Here is a 25872-nt window from a genome sequence, read left to right as displayed (position 1 = left end):
ATCATCGCATTTCGTCGATGCTGCTGGACATTCGGAAGCGCTAAATACTGTGTAGCTACGGTGTTAATAAGCGCACCAATGGATTGTGATCTTTTAGTGCGTTGCGTGGGGTAGATCAACATTACCGAAAAAAAACAACATATTGTGTCTCTTCTTTTAAGCATAAATTTTCTAAGGAAAAAAAACTCCTTCCCATAAAGGTTTGATGCCCATACGCGAAGGGCATCATACGCATACGGCAATCTATTGCACGATCACGATCATGTTTTTAGAGCACTGGTGGGTTTTTTTTCCTTCATATTTTCAGCTCACAATCCATCGTGCTGCTTATGCTAAAATTATGCCGTGCCTTTATCGAGCTGCAAACCACGGGAGAGGGAACGATTGTGATGTTTTCGACACCTTTCGAAGGTTAATTTCATTCAACGGACCCTTCGGTACGGTATGGTAGATTAAGGCGTGATAGAACGTGGTCGATCTAGCGTCGCTTTATCCCTGAACCGGCCACATATTAAGCCTGATGGATGCCAGGGATGTGGAGCCATAAAACGTTAGCCATTCTCATCGATTGGCGGGCTGGATTGGAATACTTTACGACTGCAAAATCCGATCGGTTACACACACCCCGTATGGTGGAGCGCCTTCCATTTTGCGAGGACTGAACGAATTGGAACCTTTTTTTTTAGCAGGGAAAGGTACCGTGCCCGGCAAGGTGGGTGTGATTCGGTAGCTTATCCAGCAGAACATGCTCATTTTATTGAGATTTCAATATTATGATTCACCGGTGATTTTCTCGATTCGGTACGCTGGAGTGCCTCGCGTGCCTATTAGTGTGAACCCATGACATGGGCGCACGGTTTGGCTTTCAATTGTCACGCAAATTGATTCCCGTGTGGTGATACTTTACGATCGTTCATGCTTAAAAAGGGGGGTGGAATTTAGTATCTCGTGCAACGAACATTTGCAATAAACATTAGTTCATCAGCATAAACGATCAATGATGTACGGTGGAGTGTTATGACGATACATTATTTATGGCACATATAAATTGTGTTGTAATTGTTCGTATAATCTTGTTACAATGCGAATAATAAAATCGTTTAATAAAAAACAAACTAGAGAGAAATAGCGAGCATTATTAACAGCTCGTAATGAAAAAGGGGGAAATCTGTTAATGTGACGAATGTTGTTCCAATGATAGCGATTGAGGCAGCTTGTTTAAATAATTATGTGATGCGATAAACAAAACGCCCAAAGATACGCAATTTGCACGACAAAATATTCTTACTATCATATTTTGAAGTAATTTTAAGCTATCTTGAAATATATGATTTTTTTTTGTGACAGAAAAACCTTAAAAGATCATGGCTTTTCATGTTTCCTCTCCTTTTTTACGGCTTGGGTATGATCCGGATGGGAATTAATAAAAAAATAAAATAAAATAAGCTTAGAAGTATTACATAGAAAAGTAATACATTAGCAAAAATTGTAATAAAAACTAGATCATCTTAGTGTAGCATCTTAGTAAAAAACCATTCGAAAGCCACTACAGTCTGCTGAATTCCTCTCATCACAGTATAATAAAGAATAGATTAAAAAATCCGATATGAAGGACATTAAATGTACAGCGAATTCCATTCCGCCTTAACGCACTCGTATCAGGTAAGGCAAAGCAATCGTAAAAATTACGATAACCTTGCGCATTAATATTGCATGGAATGACAATAAAACATAGATCCGATCCGTGTACGACCTTGAGCAGAAATACCTCAACCTGTATGAAATCTCGTACGACGACATGCATAAAACAAGCAACGATAAGCAAAAGAAAAAAACGGAAGGGAGGATAGAAAATTACAATAGAATGTGCGCATATTACGAGCACATTAAAATCCATGACGATACTGATGGTCGATGTTTTAATGAGCGAACGACACGTCCCTTTAAAACACTGTGACGTCCAAAGGTGTCCTAAATGAATCGTGCTGCCGGGACCGGCGACAAGCGTGAATTAAAAATGCACCACCACGATGACCCATTCGGTCCGTTATCGGTTGGATAATATGCCCCCGCGGGGAGAAAAAGGGCACCACACCACACAATCACGGTGTGATGGAAAATCCTTACCGATCGTTCTTTATTGGTCGGTATGAAACGTTCTCCACACTTTTATTGCTTTTCCATTAAAAAATCGTTCAAGATGTACCGAGCCGTGGCGATTCACATTAGGGCGACAAAAGGAAGATTTCGCCGACTACCGTCTGGTTCCGATGTGATCGACGTCTGCCAGCATCCGCAAACGATCGCTCCACAAAGGCTATCAGTTTGCGATGGTTTGACCACAGCTCATTCAGCTCATCCAATCGCACACGATCGACAGTGCGGACAGGAATGTCAGTTGCGCTGTCCCCGGTGCGTAGTTCCACACACTCATTAAGGCGATGGCGTAGGCTTATTATCGAGTTGGTGATTTCAGCGTGTCTTGGCTTCTTCCGAAATCATCCTTCAGAGCAAGCGGCAGGGACACAGAGCGTACGCGTACAGAAGGCCACAGATTGATCGACGTGCCATTCCTATCCTGCGTACCGGGACGTGTGGTAGCTGCTTGTAATGAAGGCACATCCCTCGGATGGAAAGGGATATGAAAACGCCCGATCGGCATAGACGGAGATGCTCGTTACCGACTTTATTAGCGACATACCCGGTCGCATGCGAAATGTAATAAGTAATAACAAGTATTAAATAAAGTAAATAGGCCACTAATTTCCGCCCAACCGGTACTGGTGGGTCTTGCGCGAACGAGCGGCACACGGTGTTGTTCCATCTAGAATGCGTTTAGTTTGGTGATTAAAGAAAGAGCATAAGGGCTAGAAGTAAGATTGAGGGTGAAGTTTCGTCGAACAAGCACCTCATTAACGGTGGCAGTAAATCAGACCGGTGATTAAGACGATACTCACAAAACGAATTGATACCGAGCGGCCATCGGTAGAAAGGGATGGAAAGCAAGTGGATCGGGCGGTGGAAATAAAAGTATAATTTAGTATACGGGAGAGTAAAACAAAATAGTCCTTTCGCTTTTTACATTATTTTAATTTCTAGAACAATGTTGCATCTTGATTAGTTTGTGTTTCATAGTTGCTGCAAGGATAATGGATATTAAATGTAGTTAAACGCGCCCGTGATCTTCGCTCCGGCAATCTAGGATTCATTCCGATGAATCGTAACATAAAATTGTAAAAAAAAACACACACACTCATAAAAAGTTTACGCTGCCTGTTCAAGCTCAAGGTTCCGTTGCTTGGTAAGGAATAATGCAAGTTTAACGTTTCACTTCCACTTAACGAGGCAGGCGTTTGTTTTACGATCGATTTTAGTATTGGGTGCCGCCGATGCCTACACACTTTGGTGCCGATGGACGGTAGGGAAATGGTAAGAAGGAAGGGTCAATAAATCGCTTTGAAAACAACTTGTTGACAAATACGCTGGTTGCAAAGTGCAACAAGTGACATAAATGGTCGATGCGTTCCATTCGATTGTGGCGCCATTGGAGAGTTGTTGAGTTGAAAGGTCTGTTGATTCATCAAATTCTCCTCGTAGGCACACAAGTTTTTCCTACGCCTATAAGTATGTAATCATGCTTTTTTAAAGACTAACATAGACTATTTGGACCAATTCTTAAACTCGGTGTGGTTGTCTCATCGATCGCTTTTAGGAACCCCTCAGTAGTTCAAATCCAACAACATCCACAACAGGTGTTGCATGGGATAGCATAGACTTCTAAAAGGTTAAAAATGATATTTTTACAGTCATTGCATACTTTGAGGCGTTATAAATACAAGACAAAACAAAAGACGTAGAGTGTAATGCACTTTGCAGAGTTGAGTCCTCTGCGGTCGGACGCAATTTTTTAGAATGTATCTGTCCTTGACATGTGCATGAACAAGTTTTCACATCCAGGAAACCGATGTTGGTTTGAAAGATATATGTGTATCCATTAAGACTTTAACTGTTTTTTTTCTAACTGCTCCTGCCGCACTATAATGTTCTACACTTGCACGTTAATATGGGTATACTATTTATTATCATGATTATGGGAAGCATGCCGTTGCAAATGCTCCGATCTAATTCCAGTGCTGTACTGCTGCATGGTATACAGAACAAAAACCGTCCAAACGTGAGTCACACAAACGACGCGGTAAATTATGTTTCATTCCACTTGTTAACATCCCGGCGGTTGTTGGCCGTTCTAGACGGAGAACGGGGAACATCATGTTTTCGTGCAGTTCGGAACGTTTCGATTGATCGTGTGTAACCTCGGGTTCGTTTTCGGTGGTGTTGGTATGTTTTGCACGAAGTAATCAGTAAGGAGAGAATGGAAGTGAGAAGCGAGTTCCAGTTTGCCACACTCTAACCGTACCCAGTGTCCTAGGCCTGTGGAGCGTGTGAAAACGTGCAAGAATCTAGATGACGCTCGAATCAGTATGGTAGGTGTCGAGATTGTAACAAGCTAGTTCGCTAAATGCCGATAAGATCCGGAATTCCGGTAGTGGCACAAGAATTCTCTATTTCCCTCCTGCAACATAATCAACTGTGTACGAGAGTGTTCCAAAGATGGGCAAAACATCACGTCCTTCTCCCAATAATGGTATGCTTTATGCAGTTAGTAACACGTTTGTACTTCTGTTGATCGACAAAGACGGTTCTAGACGAACAATTCGATACAGACTACCGAAATAATTGCCACTCATTTGTTCGACTTTAATTTGTCCATATTACCGGGTTAATTTTTATGCAAATTGCACCGTTGATTAGCAGATCGCCGATGCTGTCTGGCGCTTCGGAGATCTGGCGCGGTACAAACCTGGAAACAACAAGCAGACGGATCGTACTAACTAGCATCGATTACCACGCATACAGCAAGGCGAGGGGGGGAGGGGGAAAAACGACGGACGAAACCGGTAGTGGAGAACGCTTCCGAGTCGCAGCTCGTGGTAATTGTTCCGTGTTGAATGCCACGCAGAAATAGAGTGTCTCTTTAGCTTTGCAAGTGTAGCGAAATGAAGAAAACATGTCTAGACCCGGTACGAGCTTCTTGGGGGAATCTCTCTCGACACGAAATCTACGCTAAGAATAAACGCACGGGAAGATATGAGCACAAGAGGGAATGTACACCGGGACAACCGCGTCCCAATTATCGGATGGTTCGGAGTGGAGTGTGGAGTTCGTGTGGGGTGGGTTGATCTATAAGGCCAGAAGGGATGCTATGATCTGCCTGCCAGCGCTGGATGGATACAACCAGTCATGAGTGGCACCACCGCACTTCGGAGGGAGAGTGTAATTATTTATGCATCACTCATATCATTTCTACCAGCCTACCAGTGATGCTGGTAGATGTTCTATCCCGCAGGGGGAAAAGAATTCCTTCCTAGCATAATGGAAAAGGACGCCATCGGACGGCAGAACTATTCTCCAGCAAAAGTTCTTTAAAGTGAAGAAACATTGGACACACGGTTCTTCCGGTAAACGAGTGGGCAGGAGGTATGCGGGAAGGACGAAACAACTAGCGGCCACGACCAAATGATGTCCGCGTACCGCGCTCATAGGCTAGCCGGATCTCCCGATGCCACTCATCGCCAACTGCCGACTCTACGGACGCCCCACGGTTTTGCCGGATCCGTAACAACACGAATATTTGCTATAATTTATGGATTGTTGTCTCGCGTGAAGCATCTTTTCTGTGTTCGTTTTCGTTTTCGTTCAGGGAAGATTCTGATCGAATTGCATCGTCAGGAGAGAGAGAGAAGCGGTCTAGAGGGGTTGAGTGCATGGCCGGACGCCATCGTACCGATTCGTGTTTGCTGCTGTTCACGGCACACCAGGTACAGGGATAGACTGGCCGATCCGATTGCTTTCGTGAGAACACTGCCCGAACATCCAGGCGTGCGTCCCTCTTCACGTGGCCGATGCCGACTGGTAGCGTGTTATGACAAGTCTCACATTTCATGGCGTATGTTCAAAATTGTCGGTTTGTGTCCGAAGTCTGGCGGGATAATGATAAGTTATCTTGCGGCTCATGCTGGGCATTCGGTTTGGAGCATTTTTTGTTGCGCCAGATCAACGGGTTGGGGACGGGTTGAATTCTGGAAGGTGGAAGGCCAACATTTAACATGCCCATTTTACACGTTTGTGTAGCGCGAAGATTCCCTGGTTACGGAGATAGGACTAAGCGATAGACGATAGAGGATCGTGTGTAGGTAGGAAGACATCTCCCACTGTTTTCTACACAGCTTAAATCGTTTAGATGAAATGTATGGGAGCTGTATATTACACCTGTTTGCAGAAGAATTCCTTGGGAAAGCATCAGGAGATCATATTGCACACGAGATCACCCCGAGTGGCTGTAAGTGATCATACATATTGTACAAGGATTATTATGAGATATTGAAGATGAGATCCGATTTCTTGCTTGTTGTCGATGAGGTCGATATGACATCCTCCAGATCCCAAATGTCATGTACCAGATTACGGATGGTATGGTTTACTTGAGGTTTAAAATATTACAAAATATACATTCCAAGTTAGAACACAATGAGTGGTGCTAAACTATTAAAAGTCACAAGCATAGAGATACCCTAAAATATGATGTCATTGGTGTACTCAACTCACTCTTCACTTCAATCCTTAGAGAGATCTTTACAATCTTTTCCTTTTGCGTGACGGAAAGATTGCCAGTGTCATCTACTTGATCTTTCGACGATAAAATCAATGGGAAATGGATATACGAAGAGACTTGGCAGAGTATACAGTCAAGCACCTACTTAGATCCAAGCGATCGCGGTTAGGTTTGTCGAGAGGTAAACCTGGCAGGGATTAATAAATTTTCTCGCCAACCGATTGCCAACCGATTCTCATCTAATAGTCGAATAGTGGTGCGCACCCACATTTATCCCTTCTCCATAGCAGGCAGGATGAGGTTTCGGCAGGATGCAAGAGGTAGTGCATATGCAATTTTGCGATAATGATCACACACAACGCTGGATGATGAGGAACAGAGTGAGAGAGAGAGTCCCCGGTGGGATTAAGTGCAATGCTTCTGGTACGGTACGGCCGCGAAGGTTGATGCACCGATCGTACCACTTCAACCAGGCTGATGTGAAGCATGCAGAAGTAGCGCGGCGTGATTTATAGGGACTAGAACCCTGCCCGGAGGTTGACCCGCGAACCGCCGCCGGTTTCGATGCATATTGGCACCGTCGAGCGTACAGGCACATGGGTTTGTACATTTAAATTAGTGTTTGTTTGTTGTTTATTCTTTCCCTTCATTTCCCTTGTCTATCCACTATCCACAAACTTCTCCTCCTGTCTGCCTTCTCCACCATTGCACAGCGATGAAGTTTATCCTCCTCCACCGAGTCGATCCGATTCCAGGTCCATAAATATTAATTGAAGTGTGCCCAATGATGCGAGAATATGATCGCAACGATACCAATTAAGAGTGGAACCGGCGAATGGATCTCTCGATGTTTCTACTTGATGCGTCTCCGCACCGATCGCTCCAGGTCCGATCGTCCCGTTTCCCGAATTGCCATCATAGCTTTGCCGTTGACACACAGAGAGAGCTAAACCAAAAAAAAAGGGTAGTTGAGGCGGTGTGCGGTGGGTTAAATTGGTACCCACCTTTTCTGGTACGACACCAACGGCACCGCATTCTTACGCTCCAGAAGAATGCATTCGCCACTATAACCCGTAGGCCGCCACACGGTACCAACAAATTTGCATTTTTATGAATTGACTTTTAATTGGCCTCGACGTTGCACATCGGAACGTTTGTTAAATGAAAATAAAGCATTCGAACGGTGCAGGGCGGTTTGGTGAGATGCATACCGGCCGGAAAGGTTTCCAGATGGTGACGTAAACAAAAAAAACCAAAACGGGTGCCTAATTTTCAGTTGCACGCAGACCACCTGCAATGTGTAAGCCCCCGGGTGGAGGTTGTCCATTTTGTTTGCTACCGTGTCGAAGTGAAGAGAGACACCCTTTTTGCAACAGTTGCTTGCTATTAGGCTCGACTACAGCTAAAACCCGGTGTTCGACGGATAAGTGTCACGTTGACAATTAGACGTCCGGCGTGGAGACGGCTTCGTTTTGACAGCAGAACCGTACACGATCGGTAGTGAAACGCTGGTGCAAACGGTGTGCGGGGCAGAACACGATGATGTAATAATAATAATGCGTCAGGTCAGATCAACTGCACCGTACGTTGGGCCTGTCAGGTTTGCCTTTGGATAGGAGCGGTGCCAATTTGTGCTTAAGTGGCATCATGTTTACTTTAGTCAGTCTGTTTGCTCCGTTCTTGCTCTTGTTAGGGGAACTACCACACGCATGTACGGATATGCACATGTGGATCGCGAAAACCTATTTCATGATTGCTTATTGGCTCTATTTTTACCAAGAAATCCGAAAGGGTCATGAGCTTAGCAGAAGGCATTAAAGTGAACTATTCGATTCGAGAATGCTTATTGAAACGCCTTTCCACCGGGTAAGGTTCGCAAACTAGACTTTTCGATACCGGGTACGATCGCGGGAGGCGTTCTGTAAGCATCCTTGAAAGGTCAGCAATCGAAAAGCGATCGATGGTCAATCACGGGATTAGTTTGCAGAAAGCCGTACAGCCGGCGCACGTAAAGCCATGTTTAAGAAAAGGAGCCCACCCTCAAACCTCCTTACCCTTTTTGTTCCTTTTTTAGCCCCCCTTCTCCGCCCTTTTGCCAGATTGGAATGCAAACATGCCCATGGTACGGTATACGGGGAAAGCAAACGGTCCCACATACGGTGTACGCTCACACCCTCGAACACATCCAGACGATTAACGGCGACCGGTGGAACTGGAGCCAACCGTTTTTGCAACATTGTTGTCGCAAACCCGGTATCCGGTCCCCAGGAACAAGGGGCATGGAACGTGCAGCACGAACATTGCTACATAGCCGTACCCGGTGCAGCACAACTGACCCAGCCGGGTCAAGCCGGCTTACAACACAAGCTGGACCGCCATAAACATGTACGGGAAATGATTCGCCATTAAGGTGCTACATAACTTTTGCGCGTCATCTTGGTCGTGTTGCTTTGCAGCATGCGGCGAGTGTGTCGTCCTTGTAGCTGTGTTTTTTTTCTTCTTCTTCAATCCGGGAAGGGAAAATCCTGCTGTGTGGGAAGGATGGGTTCATTTCATCTTGCCGGTGCATTGGATTAGGTGCCGAAGCATCGATACGGTTGTGTTTAATCGAAATCAAAATAGACTGGTTTTATTTCACCCATTATCGTGTCCATCAGCGTCATGATTATAATCATCATTATTAGCACAAGAAACCATTTAGGTGTTCTGTTATTATTCGAGACGTAAGATTATGTGATGAGCGAAATGTCCCCATTTTGGGGGAAAGAAATTTACACTACCATTATGTACACTTTCGTTGGACGAGATTGCTGATCGATGGTGAGTGCATTTATTATAACATTAAAATTGCTTACATTGGTTTAATGGCTGGTAGTTGACCATCGTCCTCTTCAACTTAGACCAATTCAATAACCACCAAACACCTGTTTTTTATTTTTTACAAAACGCTTAACTCAACAAAGCAATATAAAAATAATAAAACCTTTCACTCCCTAGTGTCAAAGAATACAAATTGTACCCGAACGGACAACATACACGCTCTGAGAGTGGCAGCTTAAAAAAAAACACAACATTAAGTCGTGTTTGATCGCATCATAAATCAAGCCGTAATGCCCCAAGGCCACTGGCCACAGCAACGCGTCGAAGATCAACACACTCAATACGAGTGACACACAGCACACATTCTGTGAAAGTTATTAATCATTCACTAATCCCACGTGTACCATCGATTGCATCGATCGCGGTTTGTGGTTTTGGGGCTAATGCACCTTGCAGCACCACACCCGATCGATCGATCGCTAGTGTCACACCTGTATCGGTGAGGGTAGTTTCAGGTATTGCTATTAGGGTTTAAAAATAACACCACCCTCTGCTGTTGGCGATTGTCTGATCGCGATCGTGTTTTGATTTTTAATTGAATAATGAACAGTCCAGGATTGGTTCGAATGAGTTGGCTGTCAATTCAAACGAGGCAGCAATATCGCATTATCACACTCGTCATCTTAGTTGTAGCAGAAGCTTTAAGAAAGACTATTGACGGCAACGAGAAAAAAAAGAATAACTTCATCTTTCTGTTGTATCATTTGTCATTGTACGGTTGACCTCTTCCGACCGGAAACAACCGCTTTTTCTTCTATAAAAAAGGATATTTTATACCGATTTCCTTTCATTGTCTTGTTCAATTTTATGCCACCTTACTTAAGGAACATTAATGAGTTAATGAAAAATGTGTAGGTATTTGTGTTTTTTAATTTTAATTTGTACCCTATGTTTGCTTACCGCAATAAGTGATCCTGGTCACGGCATCAAAGCGACAAAATAATTTCCTTTCCAATTCGATTCGAGATGGCTTAGAAATATGACGTGCCGCGTTTTGCCGTGTTGCAGCAAGACGGGGAGTATATTTTAAACATTCGCACACCGAAATCACGACATTGCCCCCTAACTCCCTTCCTCCCCCTCCCCCCTCTCCACCAACCCCATGGCCGCTGACCGCATTCTGTGCAAACCGTTCGCACACACGATGGCCGGTGACTGCACCACGGCTAAGTATGTGATTAGCGTCCGTAAAGTATTGGATTAAAATAATAAACGGGTGAATATATTGTGCAATTAAAAGTGAATGAGCTAGCAAGCGAGTACATAAGGGTGAATTGCAATTGCGGCCGCGCGCATCGAATCCAGTTGGTACGGTGTGGTGAATTCATTTGCTTTGCGGATGTGTTTACTCGTCGTATCGTGAACAAAAAAAAAGAGGTGCAAACTCCATTGGGTGTTTGGGGGTTTGGGGGGGGGTAGCGTTTGCCTTGGTGTATCACAGCCTACAAACGGCACGAGTGTAAGCTTGCTTTAACAGGTTGTGGCAGCGGGCAGATCATTAGCCTCACGCTGGATCGAGTCTAAACACTGCCAACGGTGCCTCAAACACGCAGCTCTCATTTGTTGGCGATCGGAAAAATCGGCAGCATTAGGCCAAAACACTGCTTCTGCTAGTTTGCTGTTTGCTGGCTACGGACACATCCGCTCCTTCCGGACGTTCGGTGGCGCAATGTTTTTGGCGAAACCGCTCATTTGCAGCTAACGGTTGCGTACGAGCAATCAGTGCAGAAATTACGCAAAACGAAGGGAAAAAAATTAAACAGCGACCCAGCGGGTGCTGCTGTTTGCTAACAGTGTGTTTTTTTGTCTCACTCTTTACCCTAGCTGATAGATATCGATGTCGAATGCATCAGGATAAATAGTGTACAATATTTCAAACTAATGATTTAGCGTAATTTTTCCTGTTTCAGGCGTGTTTGAAATATTTCAAAACAAGCATCGAATGGAAGGAAATTGTTCAGCAGTCACGTTAGATCTGTTTTAAACGTTATAGAAATGTTTTAAACAGGCAGCAAAATAAACGAGCTTGTATAAACATTTATATGTTTTACCGCGGTAATGATCGACATTTACCTGCACCAGATTCGATATGCGAATCGATCCCAGAGTCAATGTCGTCTGGCTCACCTGCAAGTGAAAATAAAAAAAACGGAATTAAAAATAAAATAATAAAGAAAAAATATTTTTATCACTTCCTAAACCTATTTTCATGTAAATGCTTACAGAGCTTTCCATTTACAGAAAGAAAACAGAAAGAGATCACAATTAGTAATTTCCCTTTTTCCGTTAACAAACTACTAATTTTAATATTAAAGAAGCGATGCCCGAACATTGAGCGCAGGAAAGGCGTTTGCTTTTAATTCGTTCCGACGTTTCGCATCAGCTGACATTTACATAAGCATGTATAATTCTAGCAATCGGCTTCCATTTCCTACCGGATCCATCCGTACGCGATAAACTGTGCACGATTGACTCGGCGATTAACGCGTGAGAAAACCAACCAAACCGTAGTGCGACACATGCGCGGTGATTAATTCGTTGCCCCTACGTTAATTCGCTGACAAACGCGCCCAGAAACCCAAGTGTGTCTGCGAAAGCTGGGAAGAGAGTAGGAAAAATACAACAACCAAAAAAAAGAGCACCCCAAATCCCCCATTTGCCCACAATAATGACAAAGCAGGAAAGGAAAAGGTTGTTTTCCTTTTTTTCCTTTTTTCGCCCAAAATTGGATTCCCTTTTGCCGGTGCGACAATGTAAGAAAATCCGAAAAACATCGTTCGGAAGCTATTAATCACCAAAATTGTGTTCCCACAGATGGTGCGCACACAACATCCGAATCACCCGAGTTCGGTTTCGGGATTGCAGTTAACGGCTTGGACCACCGAGCACCGAGTGTTCGGAACAGTGCGGAAACATAAAAGTGCTTTCTTTCGGTAGGTCCGCTGCTGTACGGCGAGCTGACCAAACCGGGCGATAAGTAATCGAACACGATCCGAACGAAACACGTGGGAATGGTAACGAGCAGAAAGACATGAAGGAGTTGATCATTTCCGCTGGTAAGCATTAAAAACGTCCGTTGTTCATTAGGCCACGATGCAGCAGGGGTTGCGGAATGTATGGTGCTGCCGGTAAAAATAAAATCATTCACCGGTGTGTTTTGTGTTGAGACGAATTTCGAACGAAGCATTAACATGAATGAATGTCAACTTGGTGAGCTGACCGGTAGTTAATCGAAAGGGAAAACGTTCAGAAATCGACCGTGGCCAAATTCGGTGTCGATCATGGCCGTATTGAGCCGTTTGCGAGAGTGTGTGGTACGCATATTAAGATAAGACCACCGCACCACCATTCATTTGCTTCCGCCAAAACCTCACCGTCAGATTTAGTTTCGAAAAAGGGTGGTGACTTTCTTCTCCGTTTGTCGGGTCGGGTTAATTAAAGTTCCCGTGCAGCGGGCGCTGTATGCTCCGCATTTTTTTCCTTGTTTTTTGCGCTTCAAACATGTGATGACGATGGACAGTAGTTCATAAACACAGGAAGCGACAAGGTTGGCCGGGTGTAAAACCAGAGCGCCGCATGAAATGAAAGTGAAATCGTTTATCGATCAACGCTCCCTTGCGGCGTCACGGTGAAGTGTACGGGTGGTTGGTTGGTCTGCAAATTACGACACCGAAGCTACGATTCGCACGGCAACGGTGTGGTGCAAAAATGTGGGAAATGTTTCGCTCAACGAAAAACTTCAATGCTGCGTATCAAAGCTAGGATTTGACGGTAAGCGACGAACCTTTCTTTGCAATTGTTACTATGGTGACAATTACTATGATGATAAAAAGTATTAGGCCTTTTTGGTTTTACATTTATGATCGTATTAATATTTTGATTTGATTCTCCGCTTGATAACATTTGCATTAAAATATAAACGAAATTTTAAAACAGAATTTAAATTAAACAAAAATTTCTTTTTTGTTTATTTATAATAACAATGTACCGACACCGAAGCCACACTGCGGTGGAACATGTTTCGCAGAACGAAAGACTTCAACGGTAATATCAAAGCTACGGTTTGGCGGCAAGCGACGAACCTTTCAATTTGTCACTTTTATTTCGATTTTTTCATGACAAAAAGTAACAAAGCTGGTTTTGTTTATTTTTATCGATGTACTAACATTTAAAAAAATGTACCAGTGTATATAATCCATTTGAATTTCTGGTTTCTTTTTTTAATAACAGTGCATTTTTTAAATTTTATTTTTAAATAACGATTACAAGTTTCATTATCACAACTTCTTCAACATTTTTCATTAAAAAGGATTATGAAGGAAATGCGTACGAGAAACTAGGTATTTCACCATTAACTCTTCACTTCAAAGCCGTGTTGCAAACACACTCGAAATGAAGAAATCAGCCATTTGCAACTCGTCAGCATCGTGATCACTATCTAGATCACGCACCGCGATTGGATGGGGGGCTTCTTTGCCGCGCGAAAAGTATCCCATTTCTTCGTGATGCGTTTAGCAAAGCGCTCCTTGCACGACGGGCGAATCCACGACGCAATCGTAAAGTCGTGCAGTACCCCCAGAATGATGACCGCGAGCCGGTTGGTAAGGACGATGCGACAAAAGGTCAAGGGTGCACACTACCGAACTCCCTCACAGTTTCCCTCCCGTTGGCTCGTGGGTTTTTGCGAGTTTCCATTTGATAGTTTCCTGCTGGAGAACTCAGCTGCCGGATCTTATCAGCCGATCCTCATCGGCGTTCAATCAAACCGAACTGTTGTGCGAGCTGTCATCGGGTTTTGCATCGGTCTCGGGCGGCCCCGAGGATGAATCTGACCACAAGATGGATCACATTTCGTCGATTGATGGTGCGATTTCTTGATGTGGATCTATTAATTTACCGTACAGCCGTGTACTTGGCGGCCGATACGTCGAAACGGCGGCGTTCGAGTTCTGATCGTTGCCAATGCGTAGGGAACGTACTGAGCCGTGGGATAATCGCCAGCTACCGCGCTATGCGCGTGATGCAAAAGAGTTTAAAGCGAAATGTAACGCACGATCAGTTACCAATTGCCGGCATGTGTGCGTGTGTGCGCGAAACGAATATCAGTTTATGTCTTTATTTACGGACCCGCGCAAACAGCTCGAACGGAGATCAGTGTGAGCTGAAAGCGAAGGTTTAGGTATTATGCTTTAACTCATTTTAAGTAGCTTACGTCTTTACGGATTTTAATGGTTCCGTAAAAACGTCATTATGCGTGAGCACATAAAATCGAGTGCTCCCGCTCAGGAGAACAAATGAAACCAAACCCATTTGGTACGAAAGTGCTTGAAGTTGTGTGAAGTGAACAAAATTTATAAAGTTATAAAGAAAACACAAAACATAAAGCTTTACACGTTGCAAAGCTTAAGATGTTAGCTATAACCATAAGCCGTACCCGAGACGGATGTGGCCGCTAATTAAGGGCTCACTTTCTATCCGGTATCCGGCGTTTCATTAATAAACGACCTTTGGGCAAACGATAAGCAATAGCAAGCGCACTGAGACGCTGAAATAAACACATAAAACTCATCATTTAAATTACCGTCATTACGCAGTGCGTAGGGCAAACACAACAGTGTGCGCATAATTTATGATGATTTGAGGGCGAGTTTTCCCCTTACACATCGACAATGCGCGCGCGCGCGTGTACGTGTGTGACACTCGCTGTCACTACGAGTGCTCCCGATCAATCACGAGACAGCGCGCGATCGGCGATCATCAGCGAATGTTAATCGAAAATGATTAACTATCGCCACGGTTCCGCTTGATTGTCACGCAGGCATGAAAGTTTTCCACCCATTTCTAAACGAGAAATTTTCATCAATGTGTAGCTGTTTATGGTTGCGGTTTGAACGGTTATGCCTTTGCTTGGAAGCGACGGAAGGCAGCGAACGATGTCCGGATAGGAAGCGTTAAGGACGTTTCAATATTCTATCGTAGCCGTAACAGCAACGGCATGCGTGCCCATAAAGTGTATTATTTATAAAATTCATTAATTTTAATTAAACTTTATGCGTAATTATTCCTTTCGATGGGACGGCACCGAAGCGGCTAATCGGATAGCACGAATCTTGCCTGAAGGATGTGCAGAACGTCTACGATCTACGATCGGTTCGTGCGTCTTAAGCGCCACCGGTTCGGGTGGTACGTACGCATCCAAGCAGCGTAGATCTCGCAAACGAGTTGCCGTATCGGAACATAACATTTTATTAGTAGGATCGCGCATGTCCCCCGGAGCGTCGTTCGAGTGCTTCCAACGTACAATCGATGTCTGTGCGTCTGGTTGGCGTACGGCTTATGTATGTGTGGAGCTTTTCACAAGGATCTAGAAATTATAGTGTGCGGAGAGATTGCGGGAAAAAAAGAAGATCATTCATCTTCATCCTAGTTGTTCGAGCAACAGACGATGCGGCGATGAAAATGTCTTCGAGAGGGAAAACATGGCGGTCGTATCGTATCGACGATCGCTAGGATCACACCCGATCACCACAAACGCACGACGGTTCATGGCAAAATCGTGAAGCCGCGCTAACGAAGTAAACAACTGCTACTTCGAGGCTCAAATTAAAACTCACACGCAAAAGGTATTATAGTTCTGATCGGATGGCGTTGCTTACGGTGCCGCGATCCGCGAGACGATCGGATCTGCTTAATTGAAAGTATGTTTCCCAAGCGGGTCCACACCCGTTAATGTGTGGAGAAAAGGCGTCAGTGAGCGATGGAAAGCAGAACGTTTATGGTTGGGAAAAAAGGGAGTTCGAAAGCTTGTGTACAGTTGCTTGAGGAAAAGTAGTGTTTGATTGTGCCTTAATGGGGAACTGTTTGTTCTACCAACGGAAATTGATGATGGGAATATTAATTATAGCATTTAAAAAGAATAATTTACCGCTTTGGTAAAATAAATATCCCAGCAATGTTTTTTTACATTAATAATTTGTTTTTCAATAGTTGTGTGCATTGTAAAGCAACGTGTCAAAACAGAGCAATTAGTCAATTTATTTTAACTGATTTATTTTTTATCCCTCTCCTCCGTGTGTTTGTTTCTGTCTCCACAGTGTAACCTTTAAAATACATTTCATAATTCTATTTGATAACCTTGAATTGCACTGCCCGGCACCTTGAACCTTTGCGTGATCTTTGCCGTAACGCCGTGACGCACTTGTTGCCATCGGTGTGCAAGTGCCGCAGACAGCAAACAACGGCGTGGGGTGAACGAATGCGACACACAAAGCAATGACAGTGTGCAGCAAATCGATCGACATTTTTCGCATCGTGGTATAGCAGCAGCAGCATAAAAAAAGCGAGATCTTGGCAGGAATCATGACAAATTTAAATTAATTTCACCACACACAGAGTGCTCCTGTGGGGCACGGGGATTGTAATTTCATGCTGATAATCAAGTGCAAATGTGCATTCGTTGCACAGTGGTTTTTTGTTTGAATAAAATGTACGTGAGCGTGTGTTAGCAAAAGATGGAGAAGAAAGATAATGTTTAAGCTGCGGTTCAAGTATGGGATGATTATGAGGTATAAGTGCTGTGGTAATAACAATAAGGAAGAGGATTCCTAGCATTTTGCAATGTATGGAGATTATGATTATTATTTTAATGCATTTAATTCATGTTTTTGCATGTATGTAAAATTGTGAATTTATTGATTGAAAGAAATTACCCTTGGAAAGCTTTATTATGGCCATCTCACAGCTTCATATTTTCAAGAAATAATAAAATAAACCTTTATATATTCGGGAAATTTTATCTTGGTAACTGGAGTGACTATGTCCATCTATTTTTTTCTAAAGTTTACAAGGTGTTCCGGAATATGACATATTTGGCATTGATTTTATTTTCCAGTAGGTTAGAGGTATTAATACTAGTTTCTTGTCATTTAAAATATTGAACATTTATTTTTTCATACACAAGATGTCAGAAAGGATGGACGACTAGAAACAACCTGAATCATGGAAGAGAATAACTTTCATCATGATGATCCGTTCCAGTCATCAAAATTACGATATTTTGACTGAGGTTCCTTATCACAACCTCTGCAAAAAGTCAGAAATGGGTGTCTAAAAATTTCTAGGACTTTATCAGTTCAAATGTCTAAATTAAAACATTTGATGAGGCCCTTTCTAGGGAGATTGAATTGTAATTTAATTTCTTTGTAATTTGTTTCTGTCAATTCGTTAATAAATAAAAAACGGTTTCGTTTTCCTTGAAAAACTGTCCAATCAACCCGAACTTCCTGCATTTTTTAGAAAACAATTCTGATTTCGACAAAGATTTCCTACAACACTGATAGCAACTTCTCAGCCGTGGCAATTATTTAGAAGAATTTTGATGTCGACAAGTGTGTAAAGTGAGTTTCAATGATTGAAGTGATTGAAGTCATGTCATTAGAATGGAACTCCAACTCGAGAAGTAATTCTAGGATATCTAAATAAATATAGGAGTTCTAATATAGCTTAAATTGCATTTCCTCCGACAGAGAGTCGTGGATAAATGATTGGCAAAAGAATCGATCGGTACGACTGACAATCCTGTTTTGGATAAAGAAAGTCAACAAAAGTTAGCAATGACAGGTATCTCTTGAAGTTGTAATGTCACAAGAAGACAAAAAGAATGAACTTAATCTGAGCAAAAGTTCAAATGTCATGTCAAAATTTTTGTTATGTTTCAATGTCCCTAGTATTCTCTAAAATCAGATACCGAATTTAATTAATGCATTAAAGAATGATTACGAAAAACATGCAAAATACTTAAACCCATTATTAAAAGTGCAGAAGAAAAGTGCAAACGTGACTGAACAAAGATATAATTTACTGAGGTCTTATGTGAGTTAGACCAAAAATTCATGAGAAAGACAATGATACAATGTAAAGAGTAACGTTTTTGGTGATTAAAACAGCAACCAATGCCTCATAATAATTTAAAATTGAAAACAAAACAGAACTCCATGCCAAACTTACCTGAATCACTGACGTCAACCGATGAGCGATGGCGGGTCCGGAGTCGCGTCTGGCCTTTACCGCTATCGAGCTGCAGTGTCAGCTTGTCTCGTGCAGCGGGTGTGTTGCTTTTGGCCGCAATAGCCGACTGTGCCTCGCTGTACACTGTGCATCCGAATACATAACCGTGGCCATATGCACCAATTTTTGTGATTTGTTGGTGCATTGCATCGAGGGACAATAAAACGGGAAAGATGATGGCAGGAGGTGAAGGATCGGGAATGTAAAAGCGTGCATACCATTATAGCCATGCACACAAACACACACACATGCAAACAAATGCAAAAACATAGCAAGCAATCATGCAGAAACGAAATGTGCAAGCATTGGAATTTGTTTTTTTCGATAAGGAAGGAATGCAGGCGAATGAGGGGGATGCAGTGCAACCAAACATATTGGGGTGTATAAAAAAGGAAACCGGGTGGGGAAGGTGAGAAAGAAAGAGAAAAAACGAGAAAGAAAAAAAAAAAGATATAAAAATATAACATATGCAACAAGTCATAGATTTGCGATCATTTCAATCTATTGATATACATTGTAAAATAGTTGGTGCTAATAAGATATGGTAGAATTTTGATTATGTGCAGCAAAGAGCAAACCACCCGTGGTGTAGAAAACTGAAATGTAACAAGGTTCATGCAGAATACTTAAAATAACAACGCAACTCAGTTCCGTGTCGGCCAACAAAACCGACCGAAAATCAACCGTTTCTTTTATTGAGCTGTTATAAACCGATCGACCGATTGGTGGAACGATCGTTATCAACTTTGTAGTGCCATGAGCCCAGCCCAGCACCGTGTAACCAGATCACTTGCGGCCACTTCGCCACGATTTGCCTTGGTGCGAGAGTAAAATAGAAGTAGCACTTTTTGTGTGTAATGTTGCCACCGTCGTAAAAAACCGAGGTGTACCGCGCAGGGTGCACCAGTTGGCTACATAATTAACGCCCGCAGTATACGGCCCCAGTGCACCGAATGGTGAAGATAAGACGGTTGGAGAATTGAAAGAAAAACCAGCACAACCAACCACTTTCAGCACTGCGCTTCACACCGGATGCAGCGTAATGCTGCACCTTTCATTTACCGCCACCATTTATGGAACTGATTGAAAATGTCGTATTTTATTTCATAACTGAAACCTTTCAACACTTTAACACGTTGCACCATAATCATAGCACCAGACCAAACCAATTGCAATTGACGATCGAAGTGCTATCGAAAAGTGTAGCTAAACAAAGTGCCCAGCACAGTTGGGGTGGGGGAAGAATTTATTTTCTAAATCGTTCGCACATTTTTAAAGTGATGGTTTCGTTTTCATTCTAATTACAGGTAATGATAACGGAGGTTTGTAATCATAGCACTAACACAGACTGTGACAGTGGCATCCTGTACGGTGGGGGGATGTTTTCTGCTGCTGTAATGTCGCTGTGCATAATTGCAGTGTAAAGGATGTGATAAGGTGTGACGCGTAAATTAGGCGCACTTTGTAGTGTATTGTTTGGAATGTGGGGCCAAGCTAAGATCATAAGATGGAGCGATAATTTCATATATTATGTGTGTGTGTGTGAAGATCCATTTCAGCATCAGAAGTGTTAGTGAATGTTCGAAGATGTCGTTTTAATGCTACATTCCAAATGGCGTCTATGTACACTGGGATAAGGAAAACGAGCAAGAATAGAACCTACCTCTTTTGAAGACAAGAAGGACATGTATCTTCTATCGAAGAGGTCTTAATGTTAGAGTTGAAGAAATTATGATCACATCGAGACGAGCGAGACGAGTGCTCTTCAGTGCCGGCGGCATACAATGCGCATAGAATAGACTCACACACGAGCATCGAACATTTATGCACTCTTGAATGCATGATGCACTCTCCCTCCCACCTTCCCTCTCCCCCCTTTTCTCCCCCTACACTTCCCAACAACATCAAATGGGCTTTGTTCGGTGCAATTATCATACAATTGATAAATGAGCGTTACAATCGAATGCAACAGGGGCGTCTCTGTCCGTTTGGTGTTCAGAATGGCTGATGCATTCTGCAACCGATGCAACCGGTGGGGATCGGTGCGGGGATGTATATTGCCTCCGGTTTGAACGTGTGGCACAATAACGATGCTGCAGCAACAATGTTGCACTATGAGTCTAGTAGATATACATGAACAAGAAAACAAAAAAAAACACCAAATCGAAACATAAAAGAAGAGTCGTTCGTATAATAGCGAAATGCACTTATAGGCACAGGAAATAAAACTGACGATGAACAAAAAAAAAAAACAAGAGAAGAGAAGACAAGAGTCCAATTGCTCGATGAACAAGAAGCAGGTTTTTAGGAGCTGAAATACGAGAGCTTCAATACACAGCACGCGCACAGTAGGTGATTATTGGCGTTGGTGTGACGCTGTAAATTATAATTACACGCGAAAACTTATCAAAACGTATCCCACCGTATCATGACCTGTTACGAATACTAGGGAACGGTGAAGAGGGATGCGATCGAACCGAGAGAAAGGGGGATGAAAATCTTTCTTCCCATGCAGAGGGTGTGACCTCTGCTCATTGATAAATCTTGTTTTACTTTGCAACAATGTATGTGCGCAGGGAACAAGGAATCGAAGACAAACAAGCAAGCCAACAACAACACAGGCACAACCAAAGGCCAATGTTATGGTCAACACGAAAGACAACACGAAAAATGGCTGTAATTAATAAGGATCGTTTACTTTTTTTTTTTAATTTTCAGTTTCACCCCAAAAACGGGGGCGGTCACCCTTGTGTTGTGCGAGCGGGGAGGCCACAACGAAATCAATTTATTGAACCCATGCTTAGCAATTGTAGCGCGTCCGTTAAAGCTGCCGCAACGAGGGTTAAAATTTATCAATATGGAGAAGTAATATGCGAGCCAAAAGCTATCAAAAGTTTGTATTTGTTTTCTGCCATGTTTTAATGGACGAAAAGTGAATGAAAAAGTAAACCAAATGCGCAGAAATGCACTAAAACGCGTATCTTTCAGGCAAATGTTCGCTCCTCCCAAGAATCGATGTTTTCTCACAGGGATTTAAAAAAAGTTGTACGAAAAATGGCAAAAAGATAAGAAAAACAATAAAGAAAATGACATGGCATTAGAAGCGGAAGGTGAATTACAAAAAAAGATAAGGAATTATAAAAAAAAAGACAAAAACACAACGGGGGAACTTCAATATCAAATATTGGATCCTAACGTATGATCCCGAATCAATTCTAGTGAGAGAAAGAGAGAGGAGAAGAGAGTGAATAACAGACGAACAGTCTGGCCAACTACCCCCCAACCCCATCCCCTACTCCAGGGCTTGCCAGCCAGACAACGTGTCTGTCCGGTATCGATTTATCTTCCCTTCTCAAACCTTTTCTCCCCCGGCCTTCCAAATGCAACCGGATGGCCTGTAACACTAATCAGCTTCAAAACCTTTGACTGTGCGAATAAATAAACTGCTGCGGTGACTCGCATGCACGGATCGGTTCACCGTGGGGGGTGGGTTTTTTTCGGATTTCGTTCGGCAGTGCAGTAACCACCGCTCAACCCTGGCCGGACAACCATGTTGGCCGGAAGACTGCCCGTCGCCAGCTGGGTCTGGGCCTGCGAGCGAGGAATGCACCCGCGGGGGTTTTAGGGAATGGTGTGCATCGAAAACCGGGCGCGACAAGTTTTCACTTTCATAATTCGTGGCACAACGACACGCTGCTGTACCAACGCGGATGAGGGTGAAGGAGAAGGGAGTGTGTTACCACCAGGAGGTCATTGACCTTCTGTTACGTTGCATTGCGCGCATTTTGCTGCAGTTCAAAGATGGCAGGACCACGATACGGTGATCGCGGTGTGTTAGACCCGCGGGTCAACTGTTGCGGCATGTTGTTTGCGGTAGTGGAAAAATGCGTCGCACATGTTTTGTATGTTTGGTTGGAATTGCTTTTATTTTTTGGACATCGTCATTTTTCGCTTGCATCCTTTTTCACTTGCAGCATGAAACCATCATGAGCAGGTTTCGTGGCAACTTCAAAGCAGGTACCGTGCGTAGTGGACTAGGCTTCATTAAAAGCTAATTTATCATCTTTGTTACATCCGTGCCACGGGCGGGTGATGGGATGTTGGGCGGGGATGAGAGGGTGTTAAAGATGTCATGCACTTTCGGGAGAGTATACACAGGTTCCGCGAAATGCATCACCCCGCATCGCCAGCAGCGGAACGGTGCCCAGTGGCATGGAAATATCTTGTTGGCAGTTTTCCAAAACTGTTGGCCCGTATGCTTCCTTTTCTTAAGATTTCATTTCCCCCCATACGGGGCAGGGAGGTGGGGTTCGTTTTTGCATCAGGCACATGTTTTCGTTCGTCCGTCCAGACACAGAGAGACAGACAGCGTTACTGTGGAGTATGTTGGGATGTACGGTTGTTACACACTACAAGCGATATTAATTTTGTCAATGTCGAGATGACGAAGATGTATGGAAGCGATGGAATTCTGTGTTATGTTATTTAGAGCACCTCACAACTTGTATCACTTTTTTAGCTTTAGTTTTTGCTAGTTTTATATTGTCTTGAATACCTAAGCCCAGACATTAGAGAATTTTTTTGCTTTACAATTCATTCATTATATATTTAAAGCAATTTTGTATTATTTTGATAATTGAATATTTAATCGTCCCTAGGTTTTTTTTTATTTCTTCAGTTAAGTTTTCATGTATTTTCAGTCATTCTTGAAAAATGTAATTAAATTGTATTTGGTCTTATCTTATTTATCTCCCGAATCATCAACACACTAAGCCAGAATTCAAATCTTGGCTGTCTGTTTCCTATTCACTGATTTTAAGAATTATATATCAATTCTTCTTATGAAAATCTACGTGGCCTTGGGATGAGAGCATACACGTGCAATTTAAAATTTTGCCAATTGAAAGACAATTAACAAGTAACTTCGAACAGTAATTGATAACATGATCTTTCTTCAGATCCATGCCAATAATACGAATTGGAAGTTGAAAGCTTTAAACTTGCTGGAAGTATTGAAAAATTGTTTAAACAAATTGAGGTAAGCTGGTTTTGGCTTCAAGGACTTTTTTTGCCGAGTGCATATCTGGCAACGTTGCCTTCGAGAAAAACAAATAAAAAGAAAATTTAATAAAAAACGAACTTTAAAGGAAATAAGCAGATGAATAAAGGGCGATATCTGAAAATAATTTTAGAAGAGAAATTCTTTTGTACTTGAAGGATAACCATGGACCATTCGGTTGACAAACATCATAGAAATCTCGGTCATTTCAGTATTCAAATTCTGACAATATTGTAACATTAAATTACAATATTAGAACTACTTACTTACAAATCAGTTACAGTAAACAAATAGTTAGCAAAACAAATTTAAGTAATGTTAAAATGACTGTCGAATTAACAAAAAAAAAAGCTAATTAAAATAAAGTTGGTATCACAAAACCGGATCAGCTGTTTACAATCTTTAATTGATATCTCCAATTTCGTATCAAACTAGATTAAATGGCCATCGGCACGATACGCTGTGAGTGATTAGATTTTCCCACTATGGAAAAGGGTGATTAATTAAGCGAAACAAAATCATTCCTTCGATCGTTCGATGGTACGAAATCTCCTTTCAGTTACACCTGTGATAGTGAGCCGCAAGGTGCAACCCAGGGCTACAATAGAGGGTTACTTTTGGAAGTGGTGTCGCGCCACCAATTCCTAGCACCGTATATGGGATGACGACAAACCTTTAGGCTCGACCAGATCGCCTCGCCGCACTGCCAAAAGGGACCGGGGCCGAGTAGGTACAAACCAAGACCGGACGATCCGTCATAATGAAAACCGGTCATCCTTCAGTACCGGTGCGGGCTGTTTCAAAAATTCCATCGAAAACAAAAGTTCCTGCACGGGGACAGCACTGAGCTCTTAGGGGCTGATAAAGCGACTGTCGGGCTAGTTTGCTTGGTGGTAATTGCGCCCGGGTCCAACCATGCGCCGCTGGCTGCCTTTGGTTCAAGGTTTTTTTAATTGCACATTGGCACAATTCCAGGCGCGAGAAGGGACCTAAAAATCTGGCCCGAAACGCCACCAGCCTCACGTATGGTGCGCGCGTGTGTGATGGCAGATATTTTGCAGTCGTTATTGGTGTGTAACCGACGAAATACTACACAAGCAATGTGACTCGCGGCTGTTTCTTTGTTTTTTTTGTTAGTACAACATAAACGAAACAAGCTGCAACAAGCATGATAATTTTTGGGACAAAACCCGCGGCGGTATGAAGAAGACAGGCGCGATGGTTTACATTGAACGAGGTGTTGTAAAGGCAAACTGAAGTGAACTGAACACCTGCAATGGAACGGAATTCCTTTGCCCGATCGGTTGCCCCCGGTGTGGTGGCATTGACACATTGCGAAAGTCATGTCGATGGACGTGAAGGGATGTGCTCGTACAACATGTGCAGCCCTTGATGCGGCACAGACACACACTGCCATCTGTGTTATTAATAAATAATTCACTATCTTTTTTTCTTACAATCAGTGAAGTTTATAGCACTTTTTATTGGAAGTTTTATTTTTGCAGTTTATTTCTTTTTCAATGAGCATAAAGAAAAAAAACTGCGCCATTTTGCTTGATCACGTGCAATCTTAACGTTTTTGGTACGGGACTAGTGAAGGACGCTCGGGTTTGGTGCTACAATTAAAGATTTCACCAAGCATTAATATCAGCATCATTGAGAAAAGGTATTTTTGTAATTCCTTTAAAAAAATCACTTTCAATAATAATTGGAGCATGAATAAATAATGTATCTACACATGCTTTACACAAAATCCGATAACTTCGATCGATCATCGTCGAATGGTGGCAAAAGAATTGTTATTTTCAGCATGTTAACATGATCCACACGATGGGAGGTGTTCTATTGATTAAAAAATGTTGATATCGTGGAAAAATATGTTAAAAAATCGACGTCCTATACAACAAGATGCAACATATAATAAAGCAAAAAATAAAAAAAAACAGAAAATCGAATTTGCGTGCTGCGAATACATCGATCGAACGATCGTTCGAGTTAATTTATTTGCGAATGATTGAGAAACATTTTCTAACTCTTGAAAGGAAAAAGAATCAGAAAAGAATCGGGTTTGGAATGAAAAGAAAATTTTCAAAAAGGAATTATGTTTGACTAATTCAAATGCCTCTTTTTCATTTCTTGTTCACATTCTGGCTGAATGAAGATATGTATACTACAGCGTGTATCCACTTATTGC

General features: G+C 42.6%; 1 protein-coding gene across 4 annotated transcripts in view; it reads right to left on the bottom strand.

Annotated features, from left to right (window-relative positions):
* LOC125760733 (protein outspread) overlaps positions 1-25872 on the bottom strand; it is a 191310-nt gene that overhangs the window by 13423 nt on the left and 152015 nt on the right. For 3 of the 4 annotated variants that reach the window (XM_049421138.1, XM_049421139.1, XM_049421142.1), the window contains exon 6: positions 18560-18703. In XM_049421138.1, coding sequence (XP_049277095.1) covers positions 18560-18703 — 144 coding nt within the window. Of the gene's footprint in view, positions 1-11626; positions 11681-18559; positions 18704-25872 lie in introns of all 4 variants that reach the window. The other variant, XM_049421141.1, reaches the window with a different exon arrangement.

Source organism: Anopheles funestus, chromosome 2RL (assembly GCF_943734845.2).
Source record: "Anopheles funestus chromosome 2RL, idAnoFuneDA-416_04, whole genome shotgun sequence".
NCBI lineage: Eukaryota > Metazoa > Arthropoda > Insecta > Diptera > Culicidae > Anopheles > Anopheles funestus.
The sequence above is the reverse complement of the archived record's forward strand: the minus strand, read 5'-3'. Positions and strand labels throughout refer to the sequence as shown.